The sequence below is a fragment of the Nicotiana tabacum genome, chromosome 7, assembly GCF_000715075.1.
Source record: "Nicotiana tabacum cultivar K326 chromosome 7, ASM71507v2, whole genome shotgun sequence".
NCBI lineage: Eukaryota > Viridiplantae > Streptophyta > Magnoliopsida > Solanales > Solanaceae > Nicotiana > Nicotiana tabacum.
This window is the reverse complement of record NC_134086.1, coordinates 117,127,465-117,151,115: the sequence shown is the minus strand read 5'-3', so window position 1 is coordinate 117,151,115 and position 23,651 is coordinate 117,127,465. Positions and strand designations below refer to the sequence as shown.

The following is a 23,651-nucleotide window of genomic DNA, read 5'->3' as shown; positions in this document are numbered from 1 at the left end:
ATAACAAGGGAATATTTTTCATGTCTTTACCATTAGGCGCCCACCTGTATAACAAGGGAATACATTTCATGTCTTTACCAATTAGGCGCCCACTTGTATAACAAGGGAATACATTTCATGTCTTTAGCAATTAGGCGCCCACCTGTATAACAAGGGAATACATTTCATGTCTTTACCAATTAGGCGCCCACCTGTATAACAAGGGAATACTTTTCAGTCTTCAACAATTAGGAGCCCACCTGTATAACAAGGGAATACTTTTCAGTCTTTACTAATTAGGCGCCCACCTGTATAACAAGGGAATACTTTCATGTTTTTACCATTAGGCGCCCACCTGTATAACAAAGGAATACTTTCATGTCTTTACCAATTAGGCGCCCACCTGTATAACAAGGGAATACTTTCATATCTTTACCAATTAGGCGTCCACCTGTATAACAAGGGAATATATCTCATGTCATTACCATTAGGCGCCCACTTGTATAACGAGGGAATATTTTTCAGTCTTTACATTTCAGGTCTTGAAATCCGTAACCCACCGAAAGGCAGAGGGTTACAACAAAAGATCCACAACATAATGCAGGAAGCCGCATCCTCAAGCGGACAGAACAAAATGATGCAAACTGGTGTTCAGGAAAGCAAGAGGCCGGTGTCATCCCTGTCAGTTCTCGGAAGAAGGAAGCACCGGAATAGACGCAAGCCGACAAGAAAGCAAGGCATCAAGAACAAATGAAAGATAGATGGGATCTTGTAATCCGTAGTCTAGCCTAGCTTCTTGATTTTTCTTTTAAGCACGGTGTAATAAGGAGATCGGTAAGCAGTAATAACAGCATGCAGCAGCAGTAACAGCAAATTGCAGTCCCCTGGTAGTCCCAGCTACAAAAACTTCCCGAACTACATTAACTTGATTCCCCTTTAGCCAGGGATATGTAGGAAACCTTCGAAGCAGAGGTTCAGTTAAATCTTTCAAAAATGCTTTACACAGAGTACCCAAACGGGCAAAAAATCGCTCGTATCCACTCATTTTATCTTTGCACGAAAACTCTTTGTATTTTCGAGCAAAGAGGGCAGCTGTGAGCACGTGATTTTTGCCCTATATGAGAATTACTCTCAAAAATTCAAAATAAAACAATTTTCCTTTGTGTGCAATGTTGGAATTTTCGTGGCACTTTTGGATAATTATTTGTATTTTTGCCTGTGCATGTTAATGTGTTAAATTAATAATAAAAAAATATATATAAAAATATGTCGCATTTGCATTTGATATTTAATTAAGTTTGTTTTACAAAATGAAAAAAATCATAAACATAATGAACGATGCATTAATTACAAAATAGGCATCTTTTGCATTTTTAGCATTTAATGTCCAAATTGTGTGATTTTATTTTATTGATGTTTAATTTTTGGGTGATAATTATTATTAGAAGTTAATTAGTATTTTAAGATAATTTTGGTTTTTATAATTTAATTTCATATATTTTAGTTTTATCAATACGTGAAAGAAAAGAGAACAAAAAATAAACGAAAATCGGATTGGGCCTCTTCTTCAATTTTAAACCACAAGCCCAATAATACCCAACCTTCCCCTACGACCCGGTCCGTTTCAAACCGGGTCGACCCAGTCCATAACCCAAAACCTCACCCCACCCTTTCTATTTTTCATTCTTGAACAAAAAAACAAACAAAACCCTAAAATAAGACCTAACCATCCGCCCCCCTCTCTTCTTCTTCTCCAAATCCCTCCAAACCCTAGCATCCATGGATACCTTCTCAAACGACCACCCCTTCACCACCTTCATCACCAGCAACCATGGCTGCCCCCCCTCTCTTCATCTTCTCCAAAACACACACATCCATGGCTACCTTCTCAAACGACCACCCCTTCACCACCTTCATCACCATGCTGCCATGGCTGTCTCCCCTCGTGCTTCATCATCCAACTCGACCCCTTTGAAGCCTCCATCGTTGCTGCTTCACCTTCCCAAACGACCAGCAGTCCGGCAAACCCCCCCTTCGTTGTCAACCACCCTCGAGACTCCAGCTCCCATGGCTGCTCGTTTTCGTCTCCGTCAATACACACACGCAACCATGGCTATTGTTTCGTCACCATCTCGTCGTCACTACCTGCTGCTGCACCTCCAGTCCAGTCCGCCATGGCTACTCCTTCATCTTCTTCATTGCCCTCGACAGTAGCTCCTCCTCACCATGTCGGACGACCACCTGAAACAGTCGCGTTTCTGCTGCTTCACTGCCCTTCATCTCCTTCGTGGCCTTCACTACCCAGACAGTAGCAGCTGCTACTGCTTCACCACATCCATGGCTGCCATACTGCTTTGTCTTCTTCATCGCACATCACTCTCACATATCGTCCTCACTAGACGAGATCTTCCAATCATGAGTCGTCCGTTCATGGTCGTCTTCGTAGTCGAATTATTTTGGTGTGATAATGGTCTCCAGGCAGATTTGTTTTCGTTCGAGTTCATCATCGTTCTGATCCGGTTAGTGGGTTTAAGTTTCGTTTCTGTCCGTATTTTGTTTGATATTCTCGGATCTAAAATTAGTAGATGTTTGATTCTTGTTTTTGTTCGTGTTTATCGTTTCTTGATTATTGCTTCAGGTTGTTTCATTTGTTCTAGTTTATTTTTAATATAGTAATTGTTAGTTTAATTATAATATTGTTAGATTTAAGTTAAAGTTCAATTAATTATTTCTTCGGTTTGTTTTTGTTCGTTTAAAAGAATTTAGTTGTAATATAGAAATATGTTAGTTTAATCGCTTGAATCATCCATCTTTGTTGATTAGTTTAGATTTAATTCGTGTTCATCTTTTGTTTGAAGTTCGTTCTTAATCCGATGATTTAATGTGAGTTTATGTTTTAATTCTTGATTTAATTTGAATATTCATCTTGGTTGTAATGTTGTTGGATTTAGTTTAAAGTTCAAATGATTATTGAATTTAGAAATTCAAATCTACTTGTTTGTTATGTTCAATTTGTTAATATTATTGAATCTGAAAATATATGTGTTGTTAAAAATATCGTTCAGTCAAAATAATTCTGATTGTTGCTTTGTTGTTCATCGTTTAAGTTTGAATTTGTTGAGTGAACTGGATTAAGGATTGGTTATAGCTGGTAATTTAATTTTAAGTTCTTAGATAATTTTGAAGTTTGAACAGATTTTGAATCAGGGCAGTAACAGTAGTTTTAGGGGTAAAACAGGAATTAACCAATTGCATATTATTTAATTATGGTGGGAGACAAAACATAATGATAAAAGCAAAAAGAAAAAGGTTAATAATGACGTCTTCTTTTGACCATTCAAAAAAAGGGAACATGGGGGCCCATGTTGACTACTTTTACTAAAGTAAAAATTAGAAATAGTGTAGATAATAATAAAAGTTAAAAGGTACACATAGTAAAAGAATATTGGGTTAAAAAGTAAAAGAGGTAAAAGGGATAGTAATAATAGTTTAAAAAGTAAAAAAGGAATTAGGTAAAAAGAAAAAGGGAGGAGTCTTGCTTTGGATATAAAAGAGGACTCATTTGACACAAAAAAAGAAGAATTTTGGGGGAGATAAAAAATTTCAGAACTAAAGAGGATATAAGAACATACTTTTAATCTTGAGGAAGAGGATTCCTAAAATATCCGAATACTATTTCCGTGTATTCCTGAGTGTGATCTCTGCCTCCTGTTTGCTTCCGGGATTTTCAATTGGCTTCTTGAGTTAACTGTTGGTCCATTGTTATTGCTTTATTGAGTGGTTGCTGGAATTTCTGTTTGGTTTTCAAGTCTACTGCTGGGTTTTCTGACTGTTGGTTGTTTGTTGTGCTGTATTGTTACTACTGCTGCTGATTCTCATCTTCCTCTTCTCTTGTATTCAATACCAGGTACACGACTGTAATACTAGCTATTGCAAGCTGAAAATGTGAAAGCATGAAGACATATGAAGAATGGAACTTTGAAGTTTTAATTTAGCTTTTTCCTTGTTTCTTTTGCTGATTGTATTTAGGCTATTTCAGGTATTATTATTTTATAAATTTCTATCGCTTTGCATAACTAGGCATCTTATAGTGATGTACTAAATAGTACTCTGTTTTAGTTCGGTTATTAGATAGTATATGTTTAAGCATGCTCCTTACCGTCAAACTGTTTAATAATTGGAATAAGAGGAGAATAACATAAGTTGGTCTTTAGTGAATCGGCTTGGCAAAACAGGTTAATTCACAAGCTATGAAGGTTTTAATATTGTCAACAATAGGTTAATCGTGAACGGGTAGTTAAATTTATTTAAGGCGTAATTTGAGTTCAAACAAGACTAGATAATGTCTAAGTTTAATAAACTTTCTAATGAGCTTTAGCAATTATGGCTAAATCTAGTTTCAAATGGTTGTGAATAATTAATTCCAATAGATTTTTTTTATAACAATGCGAGCTTCAATCTAGCTATATTTGATTTCTTTTGAATATTAGTTGTCGAATCTCTTATTTTATTTATAATTTCGAATTTTCCTTTTTTTTTTTAGTAAAATTCTTTCCATTAATATTTGTCTTAATGTAACAGTTAGTATGTTATGTTTTCTTAATTTTTCTGAAAGCTCCTAATTAATTAGGATTTTCTTTCTTTAGTTTTAGAGGCTAATTTTAATAGAAAAAATGTAGTCATTTTAGGATTGTCCATTTAAAAATAAATGAGATGAGTCTCGCCTAGTAAAACGTATAGATTGCGGGGCCCTCACAAATGTATGTATTAATTACTTAGCACTCGGAATCGGCCGCTTAGCGAAATTCACGGCTTTTTCCAAAATAATCACGCGCTAGTCGTTTTAGGCACGCATTTTAATAATCTTACCTTCTTAAACTCGGGTGTTCATTTCATGCGACCCAAATTCAAATCCCAAAACATTGAATAAAATGTGTTCCGGATTGCAGGTGCATTTCATGTGACGCAATCCAAAGACAGGTTTTAAACGATGTTCACATTCTTAAAAAATAATAATAATAATAATAAAAAATTTAATAATAATAAAAGCGGCTAAAAGTTAAAGTTTGCACATAAGTTCATAATCGTATAAAACCAGATATTTAAGCCAAATATGACAGTGGAGCGACCGTGCTAGAACCACGGAACTTGGGAATGCCTAATACCTTCTCCCAGGTTAACAGAATTCCTTATCCGGATTTCTGGTTCACGGACTGTTAACAAAGTCATTCTTTTCCTCGATTCGGGATTAAATCGGTGACTTGGGACACCATAAATCTCCCAAGTGGCGACTCTGAATTAAATAAATAAATCCCGTTTCGATTGTCCTTTAATTGGAAAAACTCCCTCTGCGCCCTTGTGGCGCGGGTAAAAAGGAGGTGCGACAAAGTTCAAAAATAAAAAAATCAAAATAGAACTTGCAAATTAATTTGAAGTATTTATTATTCAATTAAAATATAAAATAAAAGTCTTTGGAGTTTGATCCTTACATATTGCCTATTAGTTTTATTAAATAATTTTTTGTAGCCACTTACTTTCAAATTTCAATTTTTAAAATTTTAAATTCAAATTTCAAATTTAAAACTTTAAACTTCAAAATTTAAAGTTTAATTCTAAGTCTTTAAAGTTTACAAACACTTAAGTATCAATAACATAGAATAAGAAAAATAAAATATACTTTAAAAAAAAAATTAGCCCGGCCCGGTCCGGACCTATTAAGCGTGAACCAAGACGGGGCCAAAAAACCTGAAAAATTCCAGCCGCCTAACAACCCGTAAACCCAACCCACTAACCAGCCCGGAACGATAACCGAACAAGCTGCTTTTTTCCGTGTCCAGCCCGGAACAGCCCGCCCGATAAACACCCATGACATCATACTTGGTATTATCCTATGTATAAGTAATGCATAGAAAACCATGATATTAGTAATACCAAGGCTAATGCATACATTAATATGGTTAAAGACAAAATTGCCTTAAAGTCCTTAAAGCTAGAGAATATGGAGACATTTATGTAAACAACTCTTTTTCTTAAAATTTATACAATGCATTATAATTTTTAATACATCACACCAAACAGTAGATAGGAAATAATATCTGCATTACTAATCTCTGCATCACTAATACACCTTATTCCGCACTATTCTTAGGCTTCATTTGTTTTTTTTAAGATTAAGACGTCTGAATCTGAATACACCTCTGAATATCAAGATGTGTATTAAGATTAAGACATTTGAATCTGAATACACATCTAAATATTAAGATGTGCATTAAAATCTTAATACGAAATGATTAAGACTGTTTGATTTTGAACATCTGAATATATAAAATTTATCTTTATTTGAAAATTAATAAACATAAAATTTAAATGAAATATTAATTAATCTAATATTCTCTCAATAAAATAAATAATTTTTTTAAAATATAGTAGTTGCTGGTGGTGATGGAAAACGGTGGTGCTTGTGAATGCTGACTAGAGACAGTGGTTGGTGGTAGGTTTGGTTGATGTGGTGGTTCAGGGTAGTAGCTAGTGGTGATTAGTAGTGGTGGCGATTATGATTGAGGATAGTGGTAGTGAGTGATGATAGTTAATAATGGTGGATGGTGGTGGTAGTTGTGATTGAGGAAGGTGATGGTGGGTAGGGGTAGTTTATAATGAAGGGCAATGCCGATTATGGTTGTTGATGGTGATGGGGTGGTTAGTTGCGGTAGTTGGGGTGAATGAGTGTTGTTTATGGTTGAGAATGATGGTGGTGGGAGTAGTGCGGATGGAGAGTGGTGGTAGTCGATTATGGTTGTGGTGGTAGCATGATGGTAGTTGATAATGGTTGGCTGTGGCGACAATTAATAATGAATATGGATGATAGCATCTTAATGAAATTAAGTATCTATTATAGATCTTAATCATACAGACCTGTTCAGACCAATTAAGTGGTTCTGAAGTAAAAAAATAAACACACTTGATGATTAAGATCTGATTAATTAAGATTCAAAGCTCCATTAAATGCGAACAAATAAGGCCTTATACACCCTACCAAACGACATCAAGACAACACAAAATAACATTTCTAGAGAAAAAGTTTGTTTTTGAACAATCCATTAACCAAAACGTATAACGTACAACACTTGTAAGGTTACCTATTCTAGTCTTCATTAAAAGTTCATGTTAATACTGTTTGATGAATAAAATGTCACAATTTAAAGTTCAGTGTTACAAATTTGAATCGAGTGAGCTCTACAACATTGTTATCTAATTGAGTCTTATCCTTTTCTCACTATAGATGTCTAATAAGAATACACCAATTTCATTCACCAAGCTCCAACGAAAAGATCATATAACTAAACTAATATTTATAGTGAATAACAAAACTAATCGTCAGTAAATTGAAATGAATAAAATAGAGAGAATAATTTCTTGTGCCCAAGAAAATAACTCTATAAAGATCTCTATCTTACTTTTACTGATCTCCAGTTAAAACTAACATGCTATTTGCAATGGAGTAGTCACAAGGAAAACATATGAACATGTTCTAATCATACCAAGCACTTAAGATCCTCCCAATTTCAAAAGAAAGATAAGCATCAAGGCAAGCATAACATATCTGCTTAGGGCTGAGCCTGCGTTGATCCCAAGCACTCATAGTCACACTCTTGGGCTTCACAATCTCTTTTCCCACTATTTTCTTCACCAAATCCTTCAGTCCCGCCGTGAGAAGTTCCTTCTTCTTCAGCTCCGCCGCCGCCCACTTCCGGAGATCAACCTTCTTCGACACTAAAAGTCCATAATCGTGATTCAATTTCTTCACGTCACTTTCAATACCAACACCAACAAATTCGTAAGTTTCTTTCTGGAGGAACTGGCGGAGTCGACGGGGAATATTGGCGGAGTGGATAATTTGGTAAATGAGACAGGATTTTCCGACGCAAAGTTGGATGGTGGCGGCGGGGTTGTTTTGTCCGGCGGTGAAGTTGGGACGCCACTCGATGTCGAGGCCGACAATCAAGCGGTGGAGGCGGGATTCATTTAAGATTTCGGTTTTGTCGATCCATGAGGATACAATAGCGGGATCATGAGTGACAGTCGTTTCGATTACGATTTCATCATCCAGAATGACATCGTAGAGCTTGTATTGACATTGGCAGGTCAGTTCGTACTCATTGATCTTCACAGTCATGGCGTTTTCAAAAGCTACCTCTACACTCTTGTCAATTTTGAAGAAATAGTAAAATTAGGGTTATTAAAAATACTTTCTTGTAACGATCTACTAATATAGACAATTTTTTGAAAGGCCCACATAAAATTGGGCTCAAACATGATCAATAAAGTTGAAAATATCATGTTCAAGTTCTAGTGAAAACAAAAAATACTACTTAGTCGGTAATTTCTTCCCATCTATATAAGTCTGAATGAAATAGAGTTACCCCATACTGTATCCAGAGGGGAGTCAGGATTTTAAGCTTATGTATTCGGGATTCTAATCGTTTCAAGTTAGTGGATTTTAAATTAATAATTTATACATAATTCAAGCCAAAGCTACTAAGTTCGGCCGAACGCACTCCTCCGGACACTCTAGTTCCGCACCTGATTGTACCCCAAGACTTAGAAAGCAACTAGATCGAAAGCTAATGGAAGTTTGAAGGGATCTGAACCAAGACTTATATACTTTTAAAAATAGAGAGAGTTTAGAGGCAAGTACTCAATATTGCGTGAAAATTGCACGGGCTAGCCAGTTTTCGGACAGGTAATTAAAAAATAGTCAGCGTTAGCAAAGTCATTAAAAATAGTTATTGTTTTGCTGAAGCACGAAAAGTTCTAACATAATATGTTGGATTATGGAACTCCTGCGTATAAAGTTGCAGCATATTATGTTGCAATCTCACATGTAAAATATTATGTTGAAGTTGTTTTGGATTTTCAAGAGTGATTTTATTCAGATTTTATCTTTACATGAAAAAGTAATTAAAATTTAGTTATTTTTAAAACTATTGTTATTTTTCAATTATCGGTTATAAATCTGGCTATTTCTGAATTTCCTTTGGAAGAGCCCGCTTGCTTTTCTTTAGGAAATCGAGTTAGCTGGGCTGGTTTCCTATAGTAACAAAAAGTTGAGATGGAAACTCTGGTATCTATTCAGAAATTGTACAATGGCTAGACTTGAAGATCCACATTTCAATATTATCTCGAGAAATCAATTTTAACACCACCATCATAAATAGAATATTGGACTTAAGAATCGTATGAGTTACTTTTGGAATTCAAATAGTCACTATTCGTCCAAGACGACCAACAGGGACTAATTTATTAGTATAATTTTACTCCGAACAATAATAGAAGAGTAAGGGTAAGATATTATTCGTAAAATTTAGCTGTGTACAAAAAAATTCAAGACAACTTTAGAAATAAAAATAGGCTTTTTTCCCACATAGAAAGACAAAAATGATTAAGTAATGAATACGTATTAAATTGATAAAGAAATACTTATCGGCATCCTAATTGTGTTGAAATGATTGACATACCTCACTAATCGGAAATAGGAACGCGTCTAATTACCTCTAACTCCTACAAGATAATTATCTTATATCACCCTATTTTCAACTTCTTCACTTGTAACAATTTGTTAAAAGGGGTATTATCATTTTTAGCCCGCGCTAGAAATTATTTATATTCGGTAGTTAAAAAAGTGTATAATTTTTGTATATAATATACCGAATATATATATACAAAAATATATATTTTTTCGTTATTATTTTGAGAGTATCTATACAATGTCATTTTTCCCGTTAAAAGGATAAGTACACATTGTCATAAATCCTTGACCATTTTGTGCTTTATCGTTTCAATTTTATCCAATGTGTAAAATAAAATATCTTATCCATTTAACTGTTATTCCAAAATAGGTGTCATACAATACTACGACTCTATAAATATCATACGTTCCATAGAGGAACTCAATGAATGTAGGCAACTGAATCATATTATCATCCTTAAATTTCCTAAATAGAAGGGAAAATTTTAAATCCATTTTATCCCTTCATATCCACTGTAAATCCAAATCAAAACGAAATAATCCTCAGAATAATCCGAAATACCATTAAAGTAATCAAATTAAGGGATACCTTTGTTTATCCTATATACCAGAAAGTCCCTTCATTAATTGTTATGTTATTTCACATTGGGTTAGAACCAGACAATCAAATCTATGGCCTGTGACAAAAATAGATGAAACTAATTCTACGTATATAAATACACAAATCCATTCATGTTCTTCTCTTTGTCATCTCAATTATTGAAACATAATATTCTTATTCTAATTCCAATTCTCTCCTTTTGTTTCTTTGTGTATATACAATTTTTACCTTTTTTTATTTCATTTTTCCTTGTTGGGGTTTTGTCATTTGGTTTGAAAATGCCAATGGAAGGTGTAATGGTGGAGGAACCTGTTTTATGTGGTTCACCACTTGGGTCAACACCAAGCTCCCCTAAGAGTAGGATTAAATTTCTATGTAGCCATGGAGGAAAAATTCTTCCTCAGCCAGCTGATGGCCACCTCAAGTATGTTGGTGGTGAGACACGTGTTATCTCCGTTCCTCGGGACATTAAACTTTCAGGTAAATATTCGATATGGTCAATGGTGTTTGGTATTGAGACGTAGTTGTTATCTTGAAAAATTCACTATTCATGAAAATGTGCAATATTTGAGGGAATTGAGTCATGAATTGATTTGTATCATGTATTTAATTGGACTTTTAATGATGAACAATTTCAAGTTTTTCAATTCATATCAAGTTCATTGGCAAGTTGGCATGGATCCAAATTAAGAGGAAAGAGAAAAATGATGAATACTGTAATTCTTTTGTTCATCTTTATTCATTATTTTGCCTTTGATAGTTCTAGAGAATGACATAGTAAGGTCAGATAGATTTGGCATGTACCTTAACTCAAACAGCCATTAATCATTGACAAGACCCAAAACAGGCTTCAGCCTCATTGATTCTTAACTTCAAGGAAATATAATTGCATATTTAAAGTCTCTTTTCCTAAAATTCTTGAGTTGAATAAGAGTTCTCTAAGGGAATAACGTTATTTGTCCTTCACATTACAGAACTTATGAAGAAGCTTACTCCCCAAATTGAGGGTGATATGGTTCTCAAATATCAGTTAGTACATGAGGATCTTGATGCCTTGATCTCAGTAAAAACAGACGAGGATCTACGCCACATGTTAGATGAATATGATCGTTGTGAGAGTGCAGGAATCCCGAGGCTTCGTGCCTTCCTCTTCCCAGCAAAACCCGTCGTGGTAGACCACCATACAACGCCACCAGAACCTCTAGAACAACGATATATTGATGCCATTAATGGTATAATCCGTGCCAGGGAAGCAGGGATTCGGGTACCACCTCTAAGCATAAGTCATGCTTCTTTTAACATCTCCTCTGCTTGTTCTTCACCAAGATCTCCTGAGAGTTGCACTACTGATGGTGTAATCCAAGAGTCTTTGTTACAAAGTATTTTTCAGAATAGAAGTCAATTGCACAAAGTTCAGAGCTCACCTAGCTTTTACAATGTCACTAGCCCGCAGCAACACGGTTTCCATCATACCCCTCAATCACTGCAGCAGCAGCACCTTCACTATTACAACTATAGACAACCAAATTACAACGGGTACCAGTTAAGCAAACCTCCACCTGGTCCTGGTGATCCACTCAAAGGGCCAGAAAGGCTTGTTTCTGTTAGGTCTGTTGGCCGAGCTGAGGGCTTAAGGTATCAAGTGGATCATAATCAACATTACTATCAATCACCCGCTAGACACAGCCGTGGGAGTGGCTGTTGTACGAAATGTATGCACTACGATGACTATGGCCATTGTGGGGAAAGGAGAAATGGAAGTATATCGCCGGGCAGTTACTCTATGGAGATAGGAAATGGTTGTCCTTCTCCAGGTGGCTATTCTGTGGAAAGAAGAACCAGTAGTCTTTCTCCGAGTCCCATACCACTGAGTCCTCGCTTCTCCAATATGGCTGCCTCGGGGGATACTTGAGAGTTGAGACTCTTATCCGCTCTACAAATCGCAGTTGTTTCTGTATTTAACTTCTGTAGTGTGAGTCAATGGAGACAACAACTTTACCTTCTCATGCACATATGTTTTGAAAGAGCTTCTCTTATTTATTTGACATACGTTTTTGTATAGTCAAAAATAACTCTATAACCAAAAAGTGATGTACATCCATCTTTTGTGTTTACCTTGGACGTTGTATAATGAACATTGAAATTGTGATAGGTCCCTCGGGGACATTTATTTCGCACTTACATTAAGCTTGAGCTAACGTATTTTAGACTTTTCTCAGTGCAGCGGTAGAATATTAAAGCTGCCATATTGTATTTAAATATACAAATTCTGTAAGCTTTTGTCCATAAATGAATACTCGATTCCAGATACGAACAAGAACTGTGAGACGAGCTTGGAAAAAGAAATCTACACTAATTTATTGTTGGTACTAACTAGTAAGAATTAAATTCAAATTCAATAACTCCAACAACAGCAAGTCTGAGACTGAGAGAACAAGTAATCAAAAGCACAAGGAGCTTTAGGAATCGATCCACAAGTACCCCTAAATATCAAGTTTGGGGATGGTAGGGGTGAGAACCAGAAAAGCAGTATCTCTAACTTTTTGGTACGACTGGTGACATCTCTAAAAATATTCATGGGGTTGACACTGTTTCATCTTGCAAGCAAGAGTAGCCACCTAACTCAACATTTCTAACCTCTATTTCCTGTATGAATCATCTTTTTCGCAGACCCCAACCACCAGAAATTGTCCCCCAAAATCGTAATTGTGCAAAAGTAAAAACCTTATACACAACCTAAGTAAGAGTATAATAAGCTGAAAATTAAATATAGCCTCAAAATTTCTCTTCTATGCTCACTTGCTGTCGGTGAAATCAGCATCAATTACGTCTCCATCAGGTCCTTTCCCTGATGATGATTCTGAAGGACCAGCGGAATCGCCAGGTGCAGGACCAGCACCTGGTGCAGCTCCAGCACCGGGCTGGTTGTAGAGTGACTGACCAAGTTGCATTACTTCTTGGTTAAGGGCAGCCATCGCATCCTTCATGGTTTGAGTTGAGCCCCCTGAGATCGCTTCTTTAAGCTCTCCAAGTTTAGCCTCAACTTTCTCTTTCACCGGCCCTGGTACTTTGTCTCCAAGTTCCTTCAGCTGCTTCTCTGTCTGGTAGACAACAGAATCAGCCTGGTTCTTTGTGTCTATAGCATCTCTCTTCTCCTTGTCTTCCTGGGCGAATCTTTCAGCTTCTTTAACCATTCTCTCAACCTGTTCCCACACAACCAGATATTCCATCACTTATGAGCAGTAAGGGGAATTTACATGAAATGACATGCAACATACCACTCATGGACAACCAAAAGTATTTTTAAAAAAAAATAAAAATACAAAAAGGAAAGAGAAAGCAAATTTCAGCAGCTGATAAGCACTATACAGCTCTTTGCCCAATAATCCAACTAGAATTGCTAAAGAGACTTTGGTGCTAGTACAATTGGAAGTCAAAAACATACCTCATCACCGGGCAATGTGCTGGCACCAGTAATGGTGATGTCTTGCTTCTTCCCAGTACCCTTGTCAATAGCAGTGACGGAGAGAATGCCATTGGCATCAATATCAAATTTCACTTCAATTTGTGGAACCCCTCTTGGGGCGGGAGGAATACCATCAAGCCGGAAGCTGCCCAAAGACTTGTTATCCCTAACAAATTCTCGCTCCCCTTGAAGGACATTAATTTCTACACTTGTCTGACCATCAGCAGCAGTAGAGAATACTTCTGATTTTGAGGTAGGTAATGTTGTATTTCTTGGAATGATCTTTGTCATCACACCACCAAGTGTTTCCAAACCAATGGACAACGGTGTGACATCTAAAAGAACAATATCACTGACATCTCCGGCCAATACTCCAGCCTACAAAAATGAGAAAATGAGAGGTGCACCAAAATACAAATCAAGAACACAAGATGCACGAGGAACAACAATCTCACCTGCACTGCAGCACCGAGAGCAACAACTTCATCAGGATTTACTGTAACATTGGGGTCCTTTCCAGTCAATTTCTTAACAAGTTCCTGAACAGCTGGAATACGTGTAGAACCACCAACAAGGATCACCTCATCAATATCGCTGAAGGAGAGCTTGGCATCTCTCAAGGAATTCTGAACAGGAGTTTTAAGCCTGATTGCAGAACAATAGCAAAAAAACTGACATCAAGACCTTATCTCATAAACGCCACACCAACTTTTTAAAAAAAAATAAAAATTGATAAGCTACAAAAGTATGTTCTATTGCAGACACCTGTCAAGCAGATCTGAGCATAGTTCTTCAAATTTACCCCGTGTGATAGTGGTCTCAATGTGTTTAGGACCATCTGCAGTGGCTGTGATGAATGGTAAACTGCAAAACAAAAATATATAATTTCAATATCAACAGAGAGAGAAGCCCCAACAGGATAAGACAAAAACAAAATGAAGGTTGAAACACAGTACATACCTGATGTTAGTCTGTGTCAGTGATGACAGTTCCATCTTAGCTTTTTCAGCAGTCTCAGTCAGACGTTGAAGAGCTTGTTTGTCCTTCAGAAGATCAATACCTTCATTCTTCTTGAAATCTGAAGCAAGCCAATCAACAATTCTCTGCATGAACGAAACACTTGTAAGTGACCTCTAGCAGGTACTAATGGTTTAGAGTTAGATTGCTCAATCAAGTCGCAACAACATTTTGTTGGTAGGAAAGAAAAGATGCAAACCTTGTCAAAATCGTCACCACCAAGATGGGTATCACCAGAAGTAGACAACACCTCAAAAACACCGTCACCAACCTCAAGAACTGCAAGCAAATATATTAGTCCAATTGCCCCAGGGATTAGTACGCACAAAGACATGGATAGAGACATCTTATAAAAGTATCCCCTAAACTACATAAGAGAGCTACATGTGAGGAAAAACCAGCACAGAGAGTCACATTACTAAATAAAGAATCAACAATTTAAATTTGGCAGCTATCAGCCCATTCCTATGAACCTTTTAACCATACAGCTCAAGCTCAAAACGCTACACGATAAACAGCAGTAAAGAATAAGCAGCAACTTGTAGAATACTTTTATTTTATTTCTATAACTATCCCTACAAACTTGTTTAAAGCTAATCCTCTCCTTCAAATTGTGGCTGTATGCAAAGCATCAGTATCGATAAACTCAAAATATGAAATCAACGACAGTGGGTAACCATAGTGCCATTATTACCTGATACATCAAAAGTACCACCTCCAAGATCAAAAACCAAAATAGTTTCATTGTTCTTCTTTTCAAAACCATAAGCCAGGGAGGCAGCAGTTGGTTCATTAATTATCCGGAGAACCTCTAATCCAGCAATACGACCGGCATCCTTTGTTGCTGTCCTCTGAGAATCATTGAAGTATGCAGGAACTGTGACAACAGCTTTGGAAACCTTGTCATTCAAAAATTTGGATGCATCATCCACCAACTTCCTCAAGACCTAAACCAGAAAAGGGAGTAAAAGCATTAGTCAGTCAACTTAGTTTTGCAAGCAATAACATCCCTAAACAATTGCCAGCTGACTTAACTATGGAATTAAAAATAAAAACATAAGAAAATAAGTATATGGCAGGATGCTCTAGCCTCTGTATAAACTCTTGTCTAATCAGTTTTGAACCTCATATAAATAATGCTTTATTGGACAGCAAAATTATATTCCTCACACAGCTCCAGCAAAAGCCATGTGAAATAACAATTTAATGAAAAACAGACGCCCTGTGAATTAACGAACATCAGGATCTCGAATCATGAAAATAATTATACTAAAGGCATTTTTTGCATGGAGTAAAAGATTATTTAGGAAAATATTTACCTTCTCCTTCATATTTTCCTGGACTAACAGTCTAACAGTGTATGGTTGCCTTTCTGGAACACGTTTTCTCAAAAAGAAAAAAAAAAGTTCTTTTACAATACACCTACTTCCACTCCATATCTCTTTAATCAAAACTTCAATACTGCCAATCTTAAATACAAATTATGTTTAAACACTATCCTCATACCTTATCCTACACCTTATAATATCATATGAAGAAAAAATAATGTTCTTTTACAATACCTCAAAAGCCAATATTTAATACAAATTATGTTAAAACACTATCCTCAGACCTTATCCTACACCTTGTAATATCATATGAAAAAAAATAATGTTCTTTTACAATAAATCTACTTTTGCTCCATATCTCTTACTTCAATCAATACTTAGATATTATTGACTTGGACAAAAAAAAAGATATTATTGTCAGTCTTTAGTACATATTAAGTTAAACCCTATCCTCATACCTTATCCAACACCTTGTAATATCATACGTTATCAACTTTTTTACTAACTTCATACCAAAAGCATCCTAAAGCGTTAATACATGTTTATGAAGGAGAATGCAAGATTAAATATATACCTGAGCTGAAATTTCTTCGGCTGCGAATGATTTGCCAATGGCAGGGCAATCGAGCTTGACGTTTCCATTCTCATCTCTAATAACATTGTACGAGACCTGCTTCGACTCCTCATCCACCTCATTCATTTTCCTCCCTATGAATCTCTTCACCGAAAAGAACGTATTCTCCGGGTTCACCACAGCCTGACGCTTCGCAATTTGCCCGACAAGCCTATCCCCGTTCTTAGTATAAGCCACCACTGAAGGTGTTGTCCTCTGCCCTTCAGCGTTGGTCACTATGGTGGGCTTCCCTCCTTCCATAGCAGCCACGGCGGAATTGGTCGTCCCCAAGTCAATTCCCACCACCTTCTCCGCCACCACCCGCAGCGGCGCGTGACCACCACCATTTCTCCGGCTGCTACTGCTCTTCTTCTGCTTCAGTCCGAACGCTAGGGTTCTGTTGTTTAGGTTTTGACCTAAAAACACTGTCTTTGAGGGTTTTCTACTGGAAGAGGAAGTTGTGAAATATGTGGCTCCAAGAGCGTGAATTTGAGCTGTTGAAGACGCCATATTTATCAATTGAATACAAAGAGATTGAATTTATCGGTGTGTAAACTTGTGCGTGTAAAGGTTGGAGGAAACCCTAACCCTAGAAGAGAGGAATTTGATGATTTGGGGGATTAGAGCGGAGTGAACAAGGAGTGAGGAGGAGGAGGAGTAGAAGAAGAGAAGATAAGAGGGGAGGTTGAGGGTTAGGTGAGGACACGTGGACGGTTCTAGAATGATCTATTGGGTGTGCTCGTTTGTGATTGAAATTAAAGCTTATGATTGGCTCATTCGTTTTGGGCCCCCTCGTGTGTTCTTTTCTGATTACTGGAAGGACCCAATGGATCATCCGTAGCCTACAGGCCGGCAGCCACAATTTTCATTTCAAAAATTGCAGAATTATGACAATTTTTGGGGTGATTTTTAACTTTTGGCCTCCACATATCTTATGGGCAGAATTTTATGACCAAAAGTTTAAAGTATTGCTCGTTGGACAACCGAGGTGCAATGCTTGTTAAACTTAAAGGTAGACCCACTTCAAGGGTTATTTGTGTACTTCCCTCGTTCTCATTAGGCACATTAAAAATCTTAATGTTTTTTTAATTCTTAGGGAGTGTTGTATAGTTAACTTTTCAATTATCATTTTTACCTTAATCCAATTCGAATTAAATCAACAATTACTCTTAATTTGGCATCTCAATTTACCGTAAAAATAGCATTGGCTAGTTATTTTTCGGATTGGCAATCAAAAAATAATCATCATTTGCAAAGTCATTGAAAAATCATTGTTTTGCTAAAACATGTAAAGTTCCAAGATAATATGCGGGACTATAGAGCTCCTGCGTATAAACTTCCACCATATTATGTTGTAACTCCAGCACACGGAAAGTTCCAGTATATTATGTGGGATTATGGAGCTCCTTCATATAAACTTCTACCATATTATAATGGAACTCAATCACATTATAAATTTACAACATATTATGCTGGAAGCTCATATGTAAAAAATTCGAACTCCAACATATTATGCTGGAATATTTTAGGATTTGTAAAAGTGTTTTTGTTCAGATTTTATCTTTACATGAAAAGTGTCTAAATTTTGATTACTTTTGAAACTGTGGCTATTTTTCAATTACCAGTTGTAAATATGACTATTTCTGATTTACCAACTGATGTATCCCTATTGTTATTGTCACGACCCTAAACCCATACTCGGTCGTGATGGCGTCTTTCGTGAAGACAATGTCAGTCGACACTTTTCCATTTCAGTTTTAAGCAGTTAAGCAATAAGAATTACGTCTAAAACATAGTAAATAATCCAAGAGTAAGCAGTGAACGTTACAGTTTGCGAAAGTAAAATTCAACACAGCCTGATACCGGGATGTCACTAGTCATGAGCATCTATCAATTCTAACACAATTCTGAAAAGTATACCAAACTATTACAAAGTCAATAAATAGGGAAGAGAACTGAGATAAGGGGGAGAAACACGGGACTGCGGACGCCAAGCAACTACCTCGTGGACTCCAAAATCTGTCGGGAGCTCTCAACCCTCACTAGCAGGATCAGCAACACCTGAATATACACGCGGGGTGCAGGGAGTACTCCAACTCAGTGAGTAATAATCATAAATAAAGACTGAAAGCAAGAAATCACGTAAGACACATTACAAGCTATAATGAAGCAGTAAAAGCCAGTAAAAACAGTAAATCAGTGAAGATATTAAAGTCATTTAGTTCATTTTAAACTTCATGAAATGTCTTTTTACCAATTAAGCAGATAAATGACAAGCAACTAGGAAAGATAAATACATAAAGGATCGCTCCTCGGGCAAGATCATAGAACAACACCAGCCCCTCGGGCTATCTCTCACATCACAATGGGTATCCGCGCTCACTGGGGGTGTGCAGACTCCTGGAGGGGCCCCTTACGGCCCAAGCGAAATATCAAGTCATCTCGTGGCATCATCACTAGGCTCTCGGCCTCATAACAACAAGTCACCTCGTGGCGTAGAAAACTCAGGCCCTCGTCCTCATAATCACAATCAGTGTATCACCGCTGTGGCGTATAGCCCGACCCAAAAGTATCCTTACAACACAGGCCATCGGCCTTACTCAGTCAAAATCACATAAGCCACTCGGGCAACAGTAAAACATGATGCTTAGCCCAAAATAATATTTGAAATATTATTTAATATATTAAAATAGAGTAAACATGGCTGAATTATGAAAACAGTAGTATATAACATGACTGAGTACAAGTTTAAAGTCAAAATTGTGAGAAAATATCAGTAAAAATCCCATAAGGGTCCAAATAGTTGGCACTAGGCCCAAATATGGCATTCCGCCCAAAACAAGATGATAGCAAATAGTTTTCAATCAAATGTGCAGTAAAACAAATCATTCGGGATGAACTAGGTCACAATCCCTATTAGTGCACGACCCCACGCTCGTCATCTAGCGTGTGTGTCACCTCAATATAGCACAACGATGTGCAATCCGGGGTTTCATACCCTCAGAACATCATTTACAATCATTACTCACCTCGATCCGGTCCAAACTCTAGCCGGCGATGCCTTTGCCTTCACAAATCAACCTCTAGATGCTCCAAATCTAGCCACAATCAGTACATAATTATTAAAATATACTAAGGGAACAAAGCCCACTCAAAAGTATCTAATTTACATAAAAAATCCCGAAATTGCTCAAACCCGGCCCCCGGGCCCACGTCTTAGAATCCGATAAAAGTCACATCAATAGAATTTTCATCCTCTCACGAGTTTATACATACCAAGAACATCAAAATCGGACCTCAATTGCCCCTTCAAATTCTCAATTTACACTCTCCAAATTCAAGCCCTAATTCCTCAATTTTAGGCTTTAATTTTTCACATATTTCATGATTAAACAAGTAAGAAGCAACATAGGATCGAATATTGAGTTCAAAAATCTTACCTCCAGGTGTTATCTCTTGAATCCTTCTTCAAATCCTCGCAAAAAGCTCCAAAATCGTCCAAAATGGTAAAAGTTAACCCCAAAATCGCGGACAATGACTATTTAAATATTTTGCCTAGGTATCAAAAACCTTTTTCGCGAACGCGGTCAAAGCCTCGTGTTCGCGAAGCACAAAAATCTGCTGACCATAAATTTCCCTTACGCGAACGCGACCTCCAGCTCGCGAACGTGAAGCATCCGCTTTCCAAACCATCGCGAACGTGAACGCCTTGTGCGATTGTAAAGCACAAAAGGCTAGGACCCCAGCTGCTCCCACTTACTCTACGTGAACGCGACACAGGCCTCGCGAACGCAGAGAATCAAAACATCACAACATCGCGAACACGAAGTCAAAATCGCCGCCTCAGAAAACACCCTTCGCGAACGTGGGTCCCTGACCGCGAACGTGAAGAACAAATCGTCTGCAACACAAAACCAGCAAAAACTGCCAAGTCCAAAGTCCAAAATTGATCCGTTTAACCACACGAAACTCACCTGAGGCCCTTAGGACCTCAACCAAACATGCCAACATATCCCATAACCTCATCCAAACTTGTTCCAACCTTCGGAACATTCAAAACAACATCGAAACACCAAAATCACATCGGATTCAAGCCTAAGAACCTACCATGCACATACCCGAGGGTGATCCCACGTCAAATCCGAGATCATATACCAACAAGTCAAATCTTGGTCAAACTTTTCAAATTTCAAGCTTCAAACTAAGAACTGTTCTTCCAAATTCATTCCGATTACCGTGAAAACCAAAACCAACGATTTACATAAGTCATAATAAATCACACGGGGCAAGTCATGCCCGAGAACTGTCGATCCAAGTGCAATAGCTCAAAATGACTGGTCGGGTCGTTACATCCTCCCCCACTTAAACATACGTTCGTCCTTGAACGTGCCCAGAGTTGTTCCAAAAGCCAACCAATCGCTGAATAACCCTACTATGAATATACCCGGGGTGATCCCACGTCACCCTATCTCATATAGGTCCGATAACACAATGTAACTTAAATTTCACAATCCAACCTAGCCCATAAACCTTAGAACCACATTTCCACTTCCGAAATCATCCACAATATCAGAATCTCACATCTATATTCCGAATAAGCCCGAACAAGCTGTAACAACCCATACCTGCAACCTCAGGTGAAATCACATGATATACCACATAACTCAAATACTTGTAGTGATAACTTCTAATCACGGTAGCTGCACACAACACCCGAATATCGATAGAAAAACTCTTATCAACTAAAGTCTCATTCCAACACTTCCATACACTATCAATGATAAATGAAACACACAGTAAACCTTAACCTTCTCTCAGATCAACCATTCATGAAGCCACTTCTCCTTTGGCAAAGACCATAGCAAATTTCTGAGCCAAACCTCGATATTATCCTTCCAACATGCTGAAATCGAATCTGTTCGTATTCATTAATGATCCCAACGATCTCATCTAATCCAACACACTACTCTGGTGATACGAAACATCAATACAGGCTAAAGCCTCAACTTGTGAAATCCGCGCACCAATAAGCAACAATCCGAACATACTCAAATCATGAAAATGACTCAAATGAAAGAGCTGTACCGCAAGCTCACCAGTACCACCACAACACAAGGCTGAGAACCCGTCTCATATCATAGAAATAGAACACATGAATCTAACCCGCAAGGTCATATCTCCACATAACTTCGCTGCAATGCGCGACCCTATCCAGACATTGGTCCACATGAAACACCTCAAGTCACTCTGCTCGAAATTGACGACCATGCGCGATTGATGTCTAGAACCAAAGCAAATCATCATACCCACGGTGAAGCAAATACATAACACCACACAAACCCGAAGGGACATAACAGATACGTCATTCATCGAGCAATACTCAGTACTCTTCCCGCTCGACTTTCACTATGAAAACCCAATGGAACAGCACCATATGTGCTTATAACCAACAAATCATAACGCCTCGCAACGCAGAAAAGTAACTCATATATCACCTCAGAACACTAATTACTCAATAACAACCGACTCAACACATCCCTCAACAATACAACTCGGAGCCAACCAAGCCAACTCAAGTTAGAACATATATCCACATTGCCTGCCAATGAACCCCTTATCAAGGAAACCCTGTAGCTGCTCTTTTAACTCTGCCGGTGCCTTACGATATGGTGCCCGACATCAAATCAATACCGAAATCAACAACCCCGCCCGGTAACATGCCCGACCACAAGAAACACATTCGAAAAATCCCTCACCACCGGAACTGAATCAATGGTAGGAGTCTTTGCACTAATATCTATCACAAAATCCCAAATAAGAAAGACAATCCTTCCTAGCCATCTGTTGGGTCTTAGAATATAAAACCACCCTACTAGGACATGAAATTCGTCGAACCTCACCACTCGATCCGTGGCATTTTCGGCATAGCCAACATCGCTGCCTTAGCGCAATAGTCCAGAATAACACGACATGAAGACAACCAGTTTATACCCAATATTACATCAGAATCTAACATACCAAGCAGCACAAGATCCACTTGGATCTCCAAACTCCGATAGTCACTAAACAGTGTCGATACACACGACCCACAACTACAACATAGCCTAAATATGAGAACTCCCAGTCTCCAACTCCATATAGCACACGAATCACCATACCTCATCCCAGTTCTGCCGTTCGAATACATACCACACCTCTAATGCCCAATCATTCCATGAGAGATACTCTATAATTCTTCTGTGCCACCAAGAAAGCTTGAATATCAGCAGTCAATCTAACAAGAGAGTGCCGCAATACTACCGAAGTACTATCAACTTAATCACATTGCCTTTTTCTGAAGCATATACCCTCGTCAAATCACCCCAATTAGCAATACCATCTCCTTAATCATCTGAAGATCATTTCCCAAATCACCTGAAGCTCATTTCCCTAATTATCTGGAGCTCATTTCTCTAATTATCTGAAACTGCCCGTGCTGCCTAAGAATTTGTGACCTTCCTTTCAGAACTGATCCGTGAGCTTACACATGCAAATCTAAGTCTTACACAACATACCGCATATACCATACCATCCTAAGGTAAATATGAGAAATTCATATCCATTACGAGCCACACGCAACTACATACTCAACTAGCCAAGAACTTTTCCATTGGACCTCATCTGGGAGAAAATCATTATACATCTCATGCTCTTCATGCCCGTGGAAAATATACACCTCTAACCGTGGTAGAAATCATCAAGAACTTTTCGAATTCCATTCGTACAAAACTAAACCGTCAGGACTGAATCCTTCTAACTCAACCAAGCTACGCATGCCACTAAAAACCCAAGAGAATTGTCGCGAAACACTTGCAGAACTTATTGCCTCGTAATCACCCAAAGGACTAATCATATCTTTACCGTGTCGATCCGGCCTACTACCAAGATATCCTATTGATCTTAGTTTCTTCTAAATTACCTTCAAATTGATACTTTTTCTTGCCATAATACCACACTTCCTCACCCAGATTCACCACATGAGATCCAAGTATAAAACCACACCGTCTAAGGCTCATAAGCCGCTGGATACTCTCTTAAACGTCCCAAAAGCACCACATTCGAAATACTTTACTCTGAAGAGA

At 37.7% G+C, this 23,651-nt stretch overlaps 3 protein-coding genes across 3 annotated transcripts; 1 reads left to right on the top strand and 2 right to left on the bottom strand.

Annotated features, from left to right (window-relative positions):
• Nucleotides 1-7,507: 7,507 nt before the first annotated feature.
• LOC107797463 (3'-5' exonuclease-like) lies at nucleotides 7,508-8,152 on the bottom strand. The gene has a single exon (XM_016620358.1). It carries the CDS (start codon nucleotides 8,150-8,152, stop codon nucleotides 7,508-7,510), a length of 645 nt encoding a protein of 214 aa, XP_016475844.1.
• A 1,959-nt stretch (nucleotides 8,153-10,111) lies between these two features.
• On the top strand, nucleotides 10,112-12,287 carry LOC107797467 (uncharacterized). Its single transcript, XM_016620360.2, has 2 exons — nucleotides 10,112-10,586; nucleotides 11,081-12,287. Exons 1-2 carry the CDS (start codon nucleotides 10,238-10,240, stop codon nucleotides 12,016-12,018), a joined length of 1,287 nt encoding a protein of 428 aa, XP_016475846.1. The 5' UTR covers nucleotides 10,112-10,237; the 3' UTR covers nucleotides 12,019-12,287.
• A 175-nt stretch (nucleotides 12,288-12,462) lies between these two features.
• On the bottom strand, nucleotides 12,463-17,269 carry LOC107797466 (stromal 70 kDa heat shock-related protein, chloroplastic). The gene is made up of 8 exons (XM_075217533.1): nucleotides 16,492-17,269; nucleotides 15,284-15,536; nucleotides 14,789-14,868; nucleotides 14,533-14,675; nucleotides 14,338-14,436; nucleotides 14,028-14,217; nucleotides 13,552-13,950; nucleotides 12,463-13,309 (listed from the first exon to the last, which is right to left on the bottom strand). The coding sequence occupies exons 1-8, from the start codon at nucleotides 17,038-17,040 to the stop codon at nucleotides 12,902-12,904; spliced, it is 2,121 nt and encodes a 706-aa protein (XP_075073634.1). The 5' UTR covers nucleotides 17,041-17,269; the 3' UTR covers nucleotides 12,463-12,901.
• Between the last annotated feature and the right edge of the window lie 6,382 nt (nucleotides 17,270-23,651).

What these genes read in the sequence shown, in the direction of transcription:
- LOC107797463 (XM_016620358.1), bottom strand. Translation starts at nt 8,152, where the DNA reads ATGACTGTGAAGATCAATGAGTACGAACTGACCTGCCAATGTCAATAC.
- LOC107797467 (XM_016620360.2), top strand. Translation starts at nt 10,238, where the DNA reads ATGTTCTTCTCTTTGTCATCTCAATTATTGAAACATAATATTCTTATT. An exon ending in TCGGGACATTAAACTTTCAG is followed by an intron (nt 10,587 to 11,080) that starts GTAAATATTCGA and finishes TTCACATTACAG; the next exon opens with AACTTATGAAGAAGCTTACT.
- LOC107797466 (XM_075217533.1), bottom strand. Translation starts at nt 17,040, where the DNA reads ATGGCGTCTTCAACAGCTCAAATTCACGCTCTTGGAGCCACATATTTC. An exon ending in GTGGTGACGATTTTGACAAG is followed by an intron (nt 14,676 to 14,788) that starts GTTTGCATCTTT and finishes TCGTTCATGCAG; the next exon opens with AGAATTGTTGATTGGCTTGC. An exon ending in GCACATTGCCCGGTGATGAG is followed by an intron (nt 13,310 to 13,551) that starts GTATGTTTTTGA and finishes GTGTGGGAACAG; the next exon opens with GTTGAGAGAATGGTTAAAGA.